Here is an 18145-nt window from a genome sequence, read left to right as displayed (position 1 = left end):
GCGGTGAAGCTAGTCGCGACGCTAGAGCGAGACGTTCGAACCGAAAACCTGAATGGTCGACGAAAGACGATGATCGATACAGAGCGATGGTCTCGTAATTTCTCACGTTTTGGCGTCCTACGCTATCGTCACCGGTTCTTGCAACTCGGATCACCCAGCGAAATTGACTCGTACTGCTATGTTACAAAGCTTGCAAAAAGTATTCCGATCGTTCTATTCGTTGTAGCATTTGTACGCTGATTCGTTAAATGTTCCAGGCTTTTTAATTCCTTTTAAAGTTTATTGCTTTACAAAGCACGGTCTTTCGGTCTTTTCGCTAAGCCAGACAAAGTACAAAACGTAGAATTTGGCGGGTGAATTATCGCACGGAACCAACAGGTGTCCTGATATTTACGAAGCGTGCTCGATGAAACTTTGAAACGCTATTTTCTCAAAAAACCCGTGCGTGGAACCCGTGGTAGCATCGGCCCGACTACGATCGCACCAGGAATCTGCGCGCGTATCCGGCTCTCGCGCCTGACCCGTCAGACAAGTACAGGAATTCGCAGATTCTCGTGAATCAGCTGTTTACCGTGAGATACGCGCGGGCCACGCAGATCGCGTACCACGCGCTAAGAATAATTAGACGTTAGTTGCGCCGCGGCTGAATCATATCTAAAATAGCGCCGGTGCAAACTGTGTTTCGGGGTTAGGACGGGAACTCCCGCACCAACTTTGCCAGCTTCATCGCGATATTTCACGTTTCGAGAAATTCTGTCCGGTCCGAGTCCCTGTCCACGGATCATCGTCCTTTGCCTTGCACGTAATTTCGGTCTCTTCGAGAAACATTCTCCCGTCGAATCTCGAGGAAATAACACGCCGTTGCGTGGTCGTCGATGCCGATCTGTCGCGTATTTGTACGATACTTCGCGAAGTTTCGCCTTTCGAGAAATTCCTTCCGGTCTAATTCTATCGGTGGATCGTCTTACTTTTCCACGTTATTTCCATCCCTTCGGAAAGATTTTCTCGAACAAGATCGAAGAAAGTCACCGAGTGCAGATTTTGCTGCGGTACATCGCGTACGCTGTCGTTGATGCAACGAATACCCACCTTCACGTTACGTGCGTGTCCCAAGCGCGTCGTAAGCGAACGATACTCACCGGTGACATTGTGCCTGCAGGTTTTATGCATTTTGCCGGAGAACAGCTCGAGGCCGATGATAGCGTAAATAATGATGACGAATAGAACCAGCAGAGCGATATGGAGAAGGGGTATCATCGCTCTCAAAATAGAGTTTAGGACTACTTGCAGACCTGCACAGATCGACAGAGACATTCGTCACGTCCCATTTCTTTCGCTGGGCTCGATCAATCTGGTATCGAGAAACAATCGGAGTAAAGACACTTGTTTGACATGAAAATCTTACTTGGTACGCCGGAAACCAGCCTGAGAGGTCGTAGCACCCGAAAAGCCCTCAACGCTTTCACATCGAAGCCTTCTTTCATAAGTATCGACAATACCGTGCTCACCATTCTGCAAGGAGACGATGTTACGACATCGAACGTCAAAAATCATCTCGTCGTGGAATACGTTGCTGTATATCGAAACGTGCTCCGTCAGAGACAGAGACAGGCCACCGAGTAATTTCAAATCAAATTTCAGACGAAATTATTTTCTTGCATTTGCGACACAAAACTGAGCGACAGAAAGAAAAATGGAATCGACCGTGACGCGTGTGCACATTCAGCTGCGAAGAAACCTACCAACGTCGGTTTACGGCCACGAAATCGAGCGGGCACGAAGCGCATCTTTCTATCGTCTATCGTCGAAAGCGAGAGAATTATTTAGATTGGCATAGTTTTAAATCGTCTATTTTTATCCAAACGAAATATTCACCGTCTCTGGACGAGTAATTCCGTACGTTTCGCCGAATTCCCTCAACGAGAAACTTCCATTTCTCTGCTTTGAATTTCGTCTCGTTTCCCCTCGATTATTCCATCCGTGGGTGCTCGTCGCTGCAAGATTTCGCGGACGGTCGGTCGACGATAGACGATGCGAAGTGGAACGATGCTTGGGAGAGACGACGACTCCAGTCGAAATTAAAACTATCTTAATTCGCAAAGCGCAGCTCACTCGGTGAAGCGGAGAAGGAATCTCTCTCGTTTCGCCAAGTAAGCAGAACTTATTGAATCAAAGTGGAATGCGCGACAGAGAACAAAGGAAGTCGCGTGCCGATTCGATGTCATCGTGCCCAAGAGACGACGCGAACTCGCGACACGCTTTTGTACGACGATGGAGGATGCAGGGGTAGGGCATTCTCGAGAAATAGAATAGGACGGAAGAGCGCGATGAAAGTGTAGTCATGGGATTGGCAGGTTGATCGGGAAATCTGCGCGCAGTAAAATTTCCGTTATTGGCTCTAGCGATTCCCATAATCGTCGATTTACGAGCTACGCGTGTTCTCCCTTCGGACAGATAAACTCATAGCAACATAGCAATCGACTCTGCGTAAATCTGTTTTTCTTGCGAAGGAGATCGTCGTCGACAGCGGACGATTTTCGATGAATCGATGGGATGGGAAAGTCGCGCGACACACGAAACCGCGTGTTTCGTGTTTAACGTATTACAGGTACTGACGCGAATGTTTGTTACGTGGTGAAAAATGATAATTAAAATGGAAATGTACACTACCGTACGATTAACACTAGAACTACCAGTCGAATTGACTGGTTTTACAATTTTATTTTGAAATTCCTACTTCGTGTTATATATTATTTTTCCGCAATGATGTAACGACTTTCGCAACGATAACTAAAAGGATAATATGATGAATTTTATTTTGTCTTTTATGTGTTCAAACTGAAAATAATTTCGTATCAAGGCTACTTATACCAACACCAGTGAAAATGACTGGTACTTGTCAAAGTGTAAAAGGGTCCTGCAGTCTGTTCATCGAACCTCAATTAACCAGTTTCCTCGTTTTATACAACTTGCCACATGCTTTTCAAATTTTTACCGCGTATCATTCGATATGACGATATCAGTTATCAGGAAAATTCCAGATCGATCGCTAGATCGCTAGATGCTAACACTGGAAATACCACATCAATAAATGACTGGTTTTACAATTTTATAAATGTGTCAACCCTCTCTTACGGATCATATAGTCCCGGATGGATTAACAATACCAAAAATGTACTACATAACATGGAATTCCCTCTGTAAAAAAGTAATAAATCAATAAATATAAAAATATTCTATTATTACGTATTTTTTAAAGACCAGTCATTTGCACTGGTTTTGGTAGAAATAGCTTCGCGTTAACTATCGGTGGTTCTAACGTTAACAGCGTTCGAATTTCATCGACGAGTATGGTGACAAATTAATAACTGGAAACAGTGGTAACGATCGGTAGGGTTTTACGACCGTATATCACCGTGTGCAGCTGTGGGCGCAAAATGAAACGCAATTGTACTCACCCTATCACTACTATCGAGAAGTCTAATATGTTCCAGCCGTTTCGAAGATAAGCGCCGGGATGAGCCACGAAGCCGTAAGCGATGATCTTCATGACGCACTCGAGCGTAAAAATCACAAGAAATATATACTCTATTTTTTCCTGAAACATAGTGAAAGAAAGTGCGACATGAGTCGTCGACGGAGCGTCCGAGCTTCCTCGAGCGACATCGTCGATCGAGAATAAATCGCAAAGGAAGCGCTCGTCCATTCGAAGGTAAAGTTCACGCGTTCGAAAGTCAAACGCGTCGTACGTTGTTTCTTGTCGCGTTTAACAGCAACACACAGGATAAGTCGATGAGAAGTATGCGCTATCCAACGTATTTTCCAAACATCGAGATTCTCTCGAAAAGCAACGCGATTCGTTTAAAACGTTTTTCGATGAAATCGAAATAGACGACGAGTTACTTTATACAGCACGTACCTCTCGTTGACTCATCCTGCCTACGTACAAGAATGAAAGGTTTCTGGCTGGTTTTATCGTCGCGAGAGAACACAGTCTATCGCTGTTATCTAAAACCGCCAATACTTTTGCATTCGATTAATACGTATAGGCAAGGTGCAATGTTGGAAGCAATTTCTCAACTTTCGAAAACTCGTTCAGACCAGCTACCCGCTTTAATCTGTAAACTCGTCGCTATTTTGGCTAACAGGTTCTCGTGACAAGAAATCACGCGTAACACTGAAAATTCATTTAGCAAAGAGTGGAAAACCTTTGATCGTTTCGACACGTCGATCGATAACCGATCAAGTTTGTTCGACGTTTGCCAGAATGTAACTAAAATGTAAACGCTTATACCGCGTGTACATTGTCGATCGAAACTGTCCACAACAACTTGCGCTACGCTCTTCTTGGCACACATCGGCACGGAGAGGATTCCGTGACGTAAACGTTCCAACCGGAAGGAAAATGGTCGGTGACGAGCTACGACGACGAGCGTCGCGTTCCACGTTCGCCATGAACCCCAGCAAAGGTCAGATCGGAAAGAAAATTTACGACACGCGATTATCATGTCCCGTGCATCGAAACGGCGCTCTTCAAACTCCGATTACTCGATCTCTATCGAAATTGAAATTGTTAGAACTTAAATATCGATAACGATACGTAACTTTGGAAGAAAACGCTTTTATCGTATTCTTTCGCCAACGATGTATCGTCCGTCGTTTCTTGCGCGTAATTCGTAAAATAAATCGAAGAATTTTTAAGATTCCGACGCAAAATATTCGTTTATCGCCTAAAGTTTCTCGTTGGCTAAAACTCGTTACGTTTAACGGTATTTTATTGAGGTGGAAGCAAAGGAAAATTTGTAATTGAAAATGCTATGAAGGACGACGAATTAAAATCGAAAGAACGTAGAAATTTGTTCGACGTAGAAATCGAGCGAATCGCGAGCAGTTTTTTCTTATTTTTGTGCTCCGAGTGCAGCCTTGAAACGGAACTCGCGCGTCAATGTACGCTCTTTACGTAGCCAAATGCTTTTTGCCAAAGTTTCCGGTCTGACGCGGCGCACAAGCGTTTACCCTACCGGCAGCGGTAAACCCGTGGAAAAAGGCCAACCTTTGATAGAAGGTTTTATACTTCGTCTCGAAGGTTAGGTCTTAGCGTATTATCTAGGAAAACCTTTTATCCATTTTCCGGAACACGGGTTCGCTAGTTTCGATTCTATGCAAGCTCAAATTCACCTCGACCCTCGTACGTAGCTCTTTCCAACTATCCTCGATCGCTTTTCTTTCATCGGCAAATATTTACCGTGACCGCTCCTTATTTTCTTTTTCTCGTCTTCCTTTATCGCGCTCGTCTTAAATAGCACGCGCAACGTTCCATTTAAAAAACAGAGCGCTGCCAATAACCACGAAACTATTCGCGATTCTGAAATTCTAGAATTGAAATCGGCGATTCGTTAAACAGCGAAATTTATCGGCTCGGCCTCCGAGTGACTCACAAAACCGTCGTCTTTCCGTTCGACCCGTATACACTGGCCTATATATGAATCATATTTTCCAATAATAGCGAGGAACGATGGGTGCCGATGTTAGCAAGATTGAGCAATTATCGAAGTTTCACCTCGAATAAGTTCCATGCCATCAACCCTATCTCTTGGACGTAGCGTTTATTTATCGATAACCCAGCCGGATCGCGTGGTTCGACGAACGGAGCTTGTTATTCCTATTATCTTCTCTATTATTAGCTTAATCGAAATTCCTTGGTCGGAATTCGTCGTTCGAACGATATTTCTGTTGAACTTCGATCCGGGGGTCTGGCATCGATCAATTCGTTCTCCGTAAAATGTACGAGAATAAGAGACAGGGAAGAGGTCCTGCGAGTTGTTTATCCGAGGCGTTCGACTTCTCGATCGTTGAAGCGCTTGGCACGTGGCGTAAAATTTTTACCAAAGAAGCACAAAAATAGCCGTGCGAGGCCTTGCGAGTGTTCTGATCGTATTAAGGGGGCACGAAAAGGAGGAGGGGGAGGGAAAAGGATTCTCGAAGCGGAGTAAAAAGCGCTAAGAACAAAAGTAGGTACTTACCAAATACTGGTTGGTCAAATTAGAATCGCCAAATGGGTACGGTGTGTAGACTGCCAGGGCGATGCAATTCGCGAATATCGTCATGAGAATAAGCCACTCGAAAGGTCTGAAAAGTTGCGTCGAGGGATCCGGCTAAGGAAAATGAAAAGAATCTCGGTAACGCGGTCGATGGTTCGCCATGCTGGCTCGCTATGCCGCAACTCTCGTTTTACTATTTTCCGGTCTTCACCGGGTAGCTGCAGCGCCGATACTTTTCTTTTTTTTCTCTCTCTCCAACATCTTGATAGCTTCTAACCGGAAACGAAGTACGAAAAGCTGTAAAATTTCTCGTCGCGTTCCCACGGTTATACTATCGTTACGAAGAATATCGTAGAGTTTCTCGCGTAAAACTTTCCCTCGTTCGTTTCCTTCGTCTAATCAGTAGCATCGACGAGAGCGAGAAAACGAACATTGGCCTGAATTGATAGAGGCAAACTTCTTTTCACTGCACGTTGTATCGAGCGTACAGACAACACGGCGTATGTATACGTTTTACGTAACAATGGAAAAGCGGGGGTAGGTAGGCTCTGAACAATATACTCTAGAATGGGTTTGTCAACAAGGGTTGACGTTCCCCGGCAAGTTCCCCGGCATACGTTTCCACCCGCCTCCATTGGCCTATTTCGCTCTCGAACAAACACGGTACGTTTCCCGCGACAGGTTAGACGTTACGAGAGGAAAACGAGTGGAAACGAATAAGCAGAGACGAAACTTTGAAAGATAAGGCTGTGTGCAGTTACAGCGGTGCGTGCTGCGACCAACTGTCGCGTCGCTCTGACATGCGGTGAGATACTTTTGCGAGTATCTCGAAAACTAACTAAATTCTCGGAACTTGCCGAAGGAATTGCTGCGAACGTTAACCTTGACAACGCGTATATCAAGGCCGATCTATATATGCGAGGGGAACCTATACAAAATTACCCCTGTTACTTCATTTTCGTTGCGAAGACATTTAACAGATACAATTTTGATTATACAATTCGTTTCGTAAATCGATTTTTACGCTCCAATTTCTCCCTCGCGTTTTTGCTAATTTATCGTTTATTTATTCGGACAGAATTATTCGGACGGAAAGAGAGGAAATAAAAAAGAAAAGAAATGAAAAGAAGCGAAAAATACGTACGTAGAAAAGGCGCAAGGATATAAAAGACAAGTTTCGATGTAACGCTGTCGTAAAACACGGTCAGGAGAGTATCTCAAAGACGTTACAGACCGGCCGAAGATTTCCATGCTCGCGCCACGAGATTCTTAACGCGGAATCGAAACGAGAAACCGTACGCATCGACGAGATCTCTCTCGTATTTTTCCCGAGACCAAGATACATCCTAATATCGGAGAAACCTGACTGAACCAAAAATAACCGGAAGAACGTGGCAGGATGAAGCCAGGTCGTGCTCCTGTAACGATAGGAAAAAAGTAAAAGTTTCGTAAAAAGGATACTTCCATTCGATAACGTCGATGCACATTTTGCGCACGGGATTTTTCAGGGGTAAACAAAAGAGAGCCCTGAGTGGTCTGTCGGGTACCGCTTTGCCACCCCTTCGAGCCGGCCTTTTGGTGGCAGATTTGGCGGCACCGGTGCTGGTCCCGTGTGTCTGGCCCGTTTGAGACTGCGCGGTAACTGGCTGTCCGTCCTGGGCAGTTTGGGAGTTCCGGTGCTGCCCGAGGATGGGGGGGGTCGCGGCAGTCGGCTGGGCCCCCGGCAGCTCAGGGGGGCCCAACCCCGAGCCCCCATCCCCCCCCGCGCTCATCGGTCCCTCCTCCTCGCCTCGATCACCGCCGTGCTTTCTCTTCTTCTTCTTCTTCTGATCCTTCTCCTTCGCTTCCTCTTGCTTCCTCCGCCTCCTCTTCCGCCGCCTCCTCCTCCTCCTCCTCCTCCTCCTCCTCCGCCTCCGCCTCCTCTTCCTGTTATACTCGCGTATGCACGCTTCTCCGGCCCCTGCCTGACCACGCAGACGCCCAAGTAGACGCCTGACGACGCCGATCGACGCGCTCTCTCAGAGACGCCCCACCACCCGCTGCAGCTCGCCGGCATGCTACGGCACTGAGCTCTTTCGAACCTCCCTCCGTGACCTAAACGTTAAACGTAAACCGTTAGTGTTCTTTCTTCTCTGGTATCGCCGCTTTTCACTATACGTATGCGCTATATATATATATGCACGTGCATATCCAATTGTTTTACTCCAACTTTGTTTCACGTCGCATCGAATATCCGACTTGTTATAACACGCGACTGATCCTGACGAGTAGAACCTTCGGAAACGCGTAGCAGTTTCGAGGCGTGCAGACCGATCGTTTCGAAAGACGCGCTTATATCGAGTGTGCGCGTATCGCGTGATTTATTTGCTACGCGTATTACGACACATCCGCGTCCTGATTAAATTCTCAGCAGCGCGATTAACGCAGCAAACTGGTATAGCTTTGGATTAGGTTTAATCAACCTTGTTACCGCTGGCTCCAAAATCTCTAAACACTCTGCACGTAGACCAACGAGATCGATGGATCGACCGGTGGTAGTTTTCGCGCATACACCCAGAGTCGATATATCGACCGGCTGGCGGTAAAAGGGTTTTAATAACGTCAAGAAACACCTTGTCGTCAATACGTGCAACGACTAGATATACAGGGTGGTTGGTAACTGGTGGTACAAGCGGAAAGGGGGTGATTCTACGCGAAAAAAGAAGTCGAAAATATAGAATAAAAATTTTTCGTTCGAGGCTTTGTTTTCGAGAAAATCGACTTTGAATTTTCGCTCGGTGCGCGCACGGTACGTTATAAGTGCACGCGTACCGAGCGAAAATTCAAAGTCGATTTTCTCGAAAACAAAGCCTCGAATGAAAAATTTGTATTCTATATTTTCGATTTCTTTTTTCGCGTAGAATCACCCCCTTTCCGCTTGTACCACCAGTTACCAACCACCCTGTATAGAGTTGCAAAATCCACGCCCCGCAACAGACTGCGTATGTTACGTAGCTTTATCATTTTTTGCGTTTGGGGGAAAGCGCGTAGCTTCGCTGCTACTACCATCGCGCTATTCCTCGAGAAACACCTTTCAACTTTGTTTCTCGAACAGAATTGTTGGCAAATCTGCACGGTGTTCGCGTTCGAAAGCAGCGAACGCTATACGCGATGATCGTCTCGTAGGTATCGTCCGTCTGCCATTGGATTGATCGAGATATTCGCGAAAATGGGAAAAAGTGGCGATAGCTGTATAGATTGTTCCTCGAGAGTTCACAGCGGGCGCGATAAATATTTACGAGCGTAAGACGAAGTAGTTTCGCTGCTTGTCTCGCGCCTCGTTAACGTTCGAGGCTGTGTTCGTGGATGGGGCGATTTGATGTTGCCAGGCTCTCGCCAACATAACTCTCGAGTTATGGGATGACGGAAAAGGGATCGAGCGTAAAAGCCATTCGTTGTTCTCTTCTTTGTGTTCGGGTTCAAGCCTGACATCGGTCTTTCTTCTCCGGTTGAACTAGAATTGCCGTTTTGCGTTAGCATTTCCACGTTACACGGCCGATTCTCTGAAAAACAGCTCCGCTAAAATGGGTTAAATCGTAACAATGGAGAGGAGATTTCTCGCCGCTCGAAAATAAGCTCTCGATCGAGCGACGTAATTAATTCGACGACGGATTGTAAGCAGAAAATATTCGAACGATAACCTGGAAAAATATTTCGAAATTCACTGTACAAGCCTCGAACGATACGATATATCGTGCGCATTGTACAGAACATTCCAAGCGATCGTCGTAATTACGTTGATAAAGTTTCAAACGAATCCAAAAATGGACACGCGAGTTACGAGATATTTAACACGAGCGTGTACTCGCGTACATCACAAATAACGTTCGAAGAGTCAAGTATTCGCTGTCAATTAATCTAGCGAGATCGTCTTTGGTCTGACGCATCGACTATGCATTTAGGACGCCTATTCGTATTGCGTTATATAAATACCTTTTTCGTCTCTGCAAAACGTACGACGACGACGTTGGTAATGCGAGAAGACGAAAAGTATGAAAATGAAAAGTTTCCTAATTCGCGTTCGAGTAAGTTTATCGGTGAACGGTACTCGATTTCGTCGACTTGACGAATCTTCTCTCGAAACGGTCTACGCAGATGGAATCGGATGGAGACACCGAGCTCGCGAACGCGCAAATTCGTCTTTCCGATGGCATCGATCGGATAAAAAATGGAACGGTTCGGCGATAAAAGCCATGGGAGGAGAAACGGTTGAGTTTCGACAAGTCCGGGAGTCTGGGATTTATAATGGACTCGCGCGCGCTATATTTAGTGAGCCTAAATACTAGAAAGCTCTACCTACGAGCGAGTTTCTCGTGCGCGTGCTTGTTTCAATCTCGTCGCGTGAACTTGTCTGAAATCGTTTGCCCCGACTGATCCACTGCTCCCTTTAAACTAACGCTACGTACGTACGTTTATAGTCGTTCGTAGTGCCTCCACGAGCATGTGTAGCGTGTACCTTAGGTGCGTTTAATCGATCGTAAATTTCGAGTCTCGTTATCGATCGGTCGCGTCGAAACGTTACGGTAATTTTGAATAATTGTCAACAATTTTAATATCATTTGATATTAATATTTTATTTGATAATAATAGATTTACTAAGATTACTAATAAGCTGTTTCTCGTAACAAATCCGCCGTCAAGAAAGACGAAACTCTGGAAATAAATTTTACCAATTGCCGATCGTTCTACGCGACGTAAGATCTTTACAAAGTTGTAAGCTAGAAAATTAGAATGTACGATCCGTATCTATGGTGGCGATTCGCGTTAAAATAAATCCTCGTTTGTAAAACGCGAGAAACTATTTACGAGAGGAAACGAGTGGAAGAACGTTTCTTCCAGAAATCGAATTTTCCTCCTTTCATCGGGATGACTCGACAGTTTCTCTCTAACTACCACGCGCAATTTTCGGTTTTCCATTCGCGTATTCCATTATGCAGGTTCCACGATCGAACAGGAGCACGATGTACGTATATCGAATATTCGTACGATCGAGTTTCGCGCTGTATGTAGGTTATCGGATAATTAATGAAAGCAGCGAGTATAACTCGTTCGACCATCGAAAAAGTTGATGTCAACGAATTGTTCGTTCGTTAGGAATGGACAGCTTAATGAAATTTATCGGATAACGAGTTTACGAGAAAAGATATTAGCATCTATTCAGAGGCGGTAATTGTCGAGAAATTAAAGAGGCGAATGATCGGTGCGCCTGACGAAACGAACGTTTCTATTAATTGATCACATATACCTATGGTTTCCCGGGTTTCCATCGAGTTTCTAATAACGCGTTGCACTTTGGAACCACGTCCTGTGAACGTTCGCTCTTTCCAGTTAGACTTTCGTTTCTTTGCGCTTTCCAGTGACACGTTTATAGTTTCCCAGCTTTCGATCCTACTTTTAACGATGCATTGGCAATTGCGAATCCGTGGTATCCACGAAACGTCGTACAAAGTGCAACGCGCTATTAAAAACACCGATGGAAACCGCGAAAACGTGGTCTGATGATCAACGTGGAACGTTAAAGTGTAAAATTCTCGTCGATCGTTTGCTCGGCGTTAAACGTTTCGCAACGAGAAGATAAGTTCGCATGCCAAAATACAGCAACGGAAGAATCTTATGTCTTTCCTCTTCTTTGTAGCCTTTCGATCGAATATCGGTCGGCGCTAACAAAGTTTCCTCGTGTCGAACGGATATAAAGACACGCTCGTTCGTAAGATAGTGGCCGACTGGTGCTAACGAGTTAAATTTAGTTCGCCACTTTGCTGCCACGGAAGCATCGGGCAAGCTGGGCCGCTTACCCGTTTACCTCCTGGCATGAGCTTCGCTCCGGCCTCCTAGCAATCCCTTTTCGTTCGACAGATTCCAGCCCTTTTCTCTCGGTGAATGTCCCTCTCGAATGGCGCTCTTACTTCCTTGCTTCGACTCGTCGCTCATACGGCCAGATCGTTTTGTCACGGATACAATCAGAAATATATTGTACGTATAAAAGGCAGCGTAGTGAGTTACACTGCTCTCCCTTGATTAAAAGATATCCTATATGACGCTTTGGCGGTCTGCTAAACGTGATTTCGATCTGCTACCTGTAGACAGCCGTTTACGTAACATCGGCTTCTTTTTTTTTTTTTTAATTTAATTTAATCGGCACTTACACGCGAGACAAATGATCGTTGCATTTGACAGTGTTGTATAGAAGCGAAACGATTTACAGATACACCGGGAAGAGCGGCGATTTGCGAGTGCAACGATCCGAACGAGTGAAAGCGAATGCTCGCTGAACGTAGATTATAATCGCGATTGCTGTGCCTGTATGGCACGATGATCACGGGAAACAAACGAACGCAAAGCGAATCGAGATAGTACGATGATGGATTCGGTAGAATTTTCTGAAAAGGCGCGTCGTAATTTTGTACGAGAAGTGCCGGCGATTGATTTTCACCGAAATCTACTGCAGTCGAAGAGTCGACGCTGGGACATGGGACCGTTTAACGATGCAATTTATTAAGCGATAATTATTTGCCAAATTAACGAAAGTAAAAGCTCGCTAGAGTTTCGTCGCTTCGCTCCGTGAATTATGTATGTAAGATTCAATTCTAGGATAATTCAGGGATCGATTCTGAAAATCGAGTTTATTGTGAAAATACTTGAATGAAATACAGGAGTAAACAACAACGAATAACAGTAATAATTAAATAAACAACAACCAATTAATAACGGTAAACAATAAATAGCAGGTTCTGTCTACCTGAAAATCGAGAATCGATTTTCAACCGATCTTTCTCCGTCAATCTTCAATGTTTTAAATAATTACTCTTTCTTCTGTGATCTTGTCTATCTCCGATGTTGATCTCTGTCCGTCCGTTTGGGAAATACGCGTCTCTCAAAATGGCTCTCCGTGAAACAAAGAAAGCCGCTCTGTCCGTGAAACAAAAGGAGTCGTGCTGTCCGTAAAACAGAGAAAGTCCCCTTGTTTATCCGCATTTGTACTCTTAGAGAGTTTACATATATATTTATAATTATAAATTATTTGTTAGAAACATCGCGACACCCCAACGTGACGCCATAGAGTCAACCTACGCGTGATAAACAGGGAAGAAATCGATATCACCGTAATAATAGGCGTTATCAAGCTTTTCTTTTTCGCGCGAACCTTGCTATATGGGCTACCTAATGGAAATAAGCGTAAAAGTAGGTGCGACGTCGAGGTACTTGGATATTTAATCAGCCTCGTCCGAGGTGATACTTTACGATCAAGACCGGTGCCAATAATCTAGTAATGGAGAATCGATCGTATCGGTTAAGCACCTAGCTTGATTGATGTTTACATTAATGGAGAAACTAATTGCCAACTGGTACTAACAAGGATTCGCGCGGCCGAGCTCATTTGGCTTCCATTAATTACAATTTTATAGGTTAACGATATAGAAATCGATAATCACGAAAGAAGGTAGAAAGCATCGCTCTTAAGAAAAGACACGCTGCCAAGCCCGTGTCGCTAATGTTCTATTTGTTTATTTGCTTATTCATTGGTATTGACACGTTGTTGACCGGTTACGAGTTAACTCGCGTTTTCATGGCCAAACGTTGCCGACCGGCTACGAGAAAATTCCTGATCCGCTTTCCTTTCGCATCAGCGTCGTTTAGCTCTAAAATGGTCCAAAAAATTAGCATTTTTTCTGATAAACTACACCTTGTTCGATGCGTATAAAACGTACTGTACCTATCTGCCAGAAAATAAAACGAGTAACGACAAATTTCTATTGGAAGTAGCTAGGGAATGGATAACTGTGGATTTCAAAAAACGCAGCATTGCACCTGACGCTTCTCGAATTTCTAAAACAGCTCCTTATGACGATGCACCTTTCGGATTTCTCGGACAACCAAGAGGCCACGTCTTAGAAAAGATAGTCACTGGCAGAGAAACAAATCTGACTAGAGCGTGTAGAGTATGCTGTTCGAGAGGAAAACGCAGCGAAAAACTAGATATATTTGCAAAAGCTGTTGTGTACCATTACACGTAGATGACTGTTACGCTGTTTATCGTAGGGAAAAGAAATATTAAAAGTTTAAATAGGAAATAAAATTTATTAAAATTTATTCATATCGTTTTACTTGCACGTGCAATTACGAAATAATAGCCAGTGATATGAGATAAATTCTCGGTAAAATTGCCGCTCAACAATGTGTTAACAGATTCCGGCTTGGTATTATTGTACATAAACCGGATCGAGAATTCTACGAATGTAATTTGCACAAGTTAATGTTGATGAATGTCGATTCTAAGAACTCTCTGATTCTATTCTAGTTCCGAGAAAGTGGAAAAACAGCTGCTGTTTAACTGCAACAGTTCTATATGTTATCACATACTTATACAGGATGCGTCATTTAAATGGAAATACTTAAATATCTGCGTTATTTATGCTCGCCGATACTAGACACTAGTATGAATGCTATTCATTTTCTCACGAAACTTTGTTCGCTGTTTCTAACCGCGTTATATCGAAGGGTAAACTGACTATTAAATAAATACGAAATCAGAGAATCGAGAAAACCGCGCTTGTCGTATTTCTGCCCTGTGGTCTTCGTATTCTAAAGGACACAATGGTACGAGAGAATCGTGCAGAGTATTTAATGCACAAGGCTTCTTAAAATCTTTACAGAATGGGAATACGCGCGTGTACGTTGTTGCAACGATACAAGAATTCCAAACGCAAAACGTTTGTCGATCGACTCAACTAATTACAGTCTCCTGATGAATATATTTTTGGCTCGATAGATGTCGATTTTCCTTGAACGAAAGAGCGATTTTGAAAAAGAACGGGCCGATACAGTCGTGTGTCATGACATTGGCTCGCTTTATGTTTTCCAAAGTGCCACGTGTGCCATTTCATCGACGTGTTTCGTGTTACGAACGATCGCAGTTTTCGGCAGAATGTTTACGTAACTCGTCGAAACGGATTTTGGCAGCAAGGGCTAGAGGGAAAAAAAAAAATAAGAACATCGTGCATCGTAGAAAACGTGCCGCTGGAAAAAATTGGCCCTCTTTGAGAAGAAGATGGGAGGAATGACGCGCGAGGAAAAAACGAGGTAAAAGTTGAAAAGGGTATTTATGGAGGAGGAACAGAAAGGAGACACGGATGAGAAAGGAAAAACACGGAGGAGCATCGATTCCGGTGCAATGCGTCCTACGTGATTCTATTGTCCGTTAACCGGAGCCGAGTTTTCCGGCCTGATATCAATATTTCAGCATCACAAAGTCGTCCCTCGACTTTCGTGAAAGAAGGCCGATTGTTCGTGAAATATGTAACTGCCATTCTATGTCACTCGTCCCTTTTGTTTCTTCGTCCTCGTCTTCTGCGAACTATTCGAGATATAATACACGATATACCAATGCAACGAATCTAGAAAGGAGAACGATCGAATCACATTTCATGTCGTCATCAATGAACTCGGTTAGAACGCCAAGTACTCCGAATAGAGAGAGAGGGAGAGAGGGAGAGAGAGAGAGAGAAATATGCTAATTGAGGATCTACTTGAAAAAGGACCTATGGTCAATGGCAAGTAAACAGCGTGGACCTGAATTTGTGACACGAGCGAACTGCCCAAATTTACGTGCACGATGTATAGATGCCAGGTGTATTCGTTTGATCAAATAGCTAAATTACATATTACGAAATTGTCGTTTATTTCGCTATCGTAATTATCGATCGGAGTACGCAATGTCAGACAACTAAAATTAAAAGGTTCGTCGCAATTTTGTCTTATGGACGCGTTTTCCCAGAAGCTCTTTAATTGGCGGAATATCAATCGTAAGGTACACGAACACGGTTCGTTTGATTTCTATTAAATCGACCAATTTGCTAATGAGATACAACGGACGCGACTCTGAAACAAACTGGATGGAAATTTATTCGCTCAGCGCGTAATAACGTCATCAAAATACTATTGCCATTTCCATGCAAATTTTTCTCCATATTTCTAACGTTATCGACGCGCGTTTCGTCTGGCGGCCGTAAACAACCTAACTGTCAGAAAACTAAAAATTGCTCGATTCTGATAGATCGCACCTTACCAGTTACACCAGTGAAATGGGAATAACGTCGCAAGTACTCGAGATCGAGCATTTGGCTAGAATATCCCGCTCATCCTGCGATCCGAGCTTCTCAAAATCGTACTCGAGATATTTTTACTCCTAGACACATGTCCGGGCAGCCATCGAGATCGTCGAACTTTTTCTTGCCTTTCGTTCGAAATAGCGTTAACTCGAATTTTACGTTCCCTCGATCTATAGCGAACTTTTGTCCTTTCGCGAGGCCTCGCTGCCGCGGCGAAAAAGAAAAAAGAAACAGGCCTTTAAAAATAGTTGACACTTTGAATGACGAACAGCCGAGAACATTCCGGATGATATCCAAACAGCGAATCTGCAGAATTGACGTTTCTACCCTGCAAGAGACACTTGTAATACATCGATGACTCGCCATCTATCTTCCGTTCCTCCGCATCGAGTGGATGATGCCCTTGCGGCTCAGGCGAAACGCTCGATATTCGTGCGCCCAAGTTCGTGGTTAAAATCATAAATCACAGCAGGCAAACACGATATTCGTATTCAAGGATATTTGTTTCGATTTTCTGATTTTAACGCCGGTCCGTGATCGGCTAGGAGAATTTCGATACGACGTAATTGAAAACGAGGGCAACCTGTTAGATTCGAAGATGCAGATCATTTCGAAATAAGAGGAAAACCGGCGAGATTTCACGGAGGTCGAAGATACAGCTATTAAGACGAACGATATTTGAATGTTGAATCTCGTCGCGAGAGAAATTTCGTCTACTAGTTTCGAAACTAGCAAATTGCTCCGCTCGTACTTGGCTCGTACGTTTCAAAATTGATGAAAACAAGCCGATGGATATCGAAGATACGAAAGTGTACCGTGTTCACTCGGCTAGCGTCGAACGTATTAAAATGTAAAAGCCAAGAGGAAAGAATTTCAAGCGATGCAACTTGAAGGACGCTTGGAATTTCTAATCGGCCGAGTTTAAGAAGTACGTATTATTCGTATTATTGCAGCCATAATCTATTCCTTTTAACTCTCGGCTCTTTCATGCCGGAACTCGATATACGATCGCTCTCTTCTTTTATTCACCCTGCCGTTTATTCTTATCTTTATCACGATAGATGGTCGTGTTTTCTTCGACCATCAAAAGCGAATCGTACGTCGAAACTGTCAAATTTTACCGGTCAAAGAGTGTAAAGAAGTATGTTTCGAATGATGAAATCGTGTTTATCGGAAGAGAAGGAACGATGTAAATTTCATATTCAAAGGCGCAAACGTTCGTTACTACGAATATTAGTTGACCATGAATTTACAGCGCACTTCAGAAACTGCTTCGATTTTGATAGACTCTGAACTGATATTTGCCGGTTTATTCAAATTACTAGAGCGTGCATATTTTTCAAAATTCGTATCTTTATAGACACAAGCGGAAAAATTGTCTCGTGTAGCGCTGTTACGACAAGTACCGTTGCTTCCAACGCTCGACGTATTTTTACGCGTTACGCGCGTCGTATGCTTTTTTCGCGTCTCAACACTTTGCACTCCGAATTTTATTTCAATTTCGCTACCAGCAGCTTTTAAGTGTTTTATTTGAAATTTACTTTGACCAAAAAATAAAACAATTTAAAAAAATAAAGCAAGAAACGAATTCGCTTAAATACCAGTATTGAGATACGTATAATTTTGTGCGCTAGACTAGATTGGCCGCGTAGTAGTGACACACGTATGTTAATATGAGTGTGTGGAAGTATGTGTGTGCGCGGTGTCTCGAAAAACAGATGAATGTAACTGTTTCGTTGACAGTGTGATGTGGAAGATGGTGAGACAGAGAGAGTGCTGAGACGCGTGCAAATGTATATCGACGAAGATCCTGGAAATCGTTTATTCAATAAATCTAAAACTATTTTAATATGAATTCTAAGTGTAACCTTAGTGTTCCTTTACAATTTTATATTCGCCGATTTTAAGATCCACTAAGTGTAACCTTAGTGCTTTTACAACAATTCTCAGTTTTAT

The 18145-nt window shown here is 43.7% G+C and overlaps 1 protein-coding gene across 19 annotated transcripts in view; it reads right to left on the bottom strand.

Annotated features, from left to right (window-relative positions):
• LOC117237686 (muscle calcium channel subunit alpha-1) overlaps positions 1-7925 on the bottom strand; it is a 42060-nt gene extending 34135 nt beyond the window's left edge. For 17 of the 19 annotated variants that reach the window (XR_004494050.1, XM_033501947.1, XM_033501948.1 and 14 more), the window contains exons 1-5: positions 7503-7813; positions 6024-6129; positions 3459-3598; positions 1406-1512; positions 1140-1292 (exon numbers count right to left, since the gene is read on the bottom strand). Coding sequence is in view for 18 of the 19 variants with exons in the window: in XM_033501947.1 (XP_033357838.1) it covers positions 1140-1292; positions 1406-1512; positions 3459-3598; positions 6024-6129; positions 7503-7813 (817 nt within the window). In the remaining variant the exon portion in view is untranslated. Of the gene's footprint in view, positions 1-1139; positions 1293-1405; positions 1513-3458; positions 3599-6023; positions 6130-7502 lie in introns of all 19 variants that reach the window. The other 2 variants (XM_033501936.1, XM_033501955.1) reach the window with 1 other exon arrangement.
• Between the last annotated feature and the right edge of the window lie 10220 nt (positions 7926-18145).

The sequence above is a fragment of the Bombus vosnesenskii genome, unplaced genomic scaffold (assembly GCF_011952255.1).
Source record: "Bombus vosnesenskii isolate JDL3184/JDL3185 unplaced genomic scaffold, Bvos_JDL3184-5_v1.1 scf7180000013397, whole genome shotgun sequence".
In the NCBI taxonomy this organism is placed as follows: domain Eukaryota; kingdom Metazoa; phylum Arthropoda; class Insecta; order Hymenoptera; family Apidae; genus Bombus; species Bombus vosnesenskii.
The sequence above is the reverse complement of the archived record's forward strand: the minus strand, read 5'-3'. Positions and strand labels throughout refer to the sequence as shown.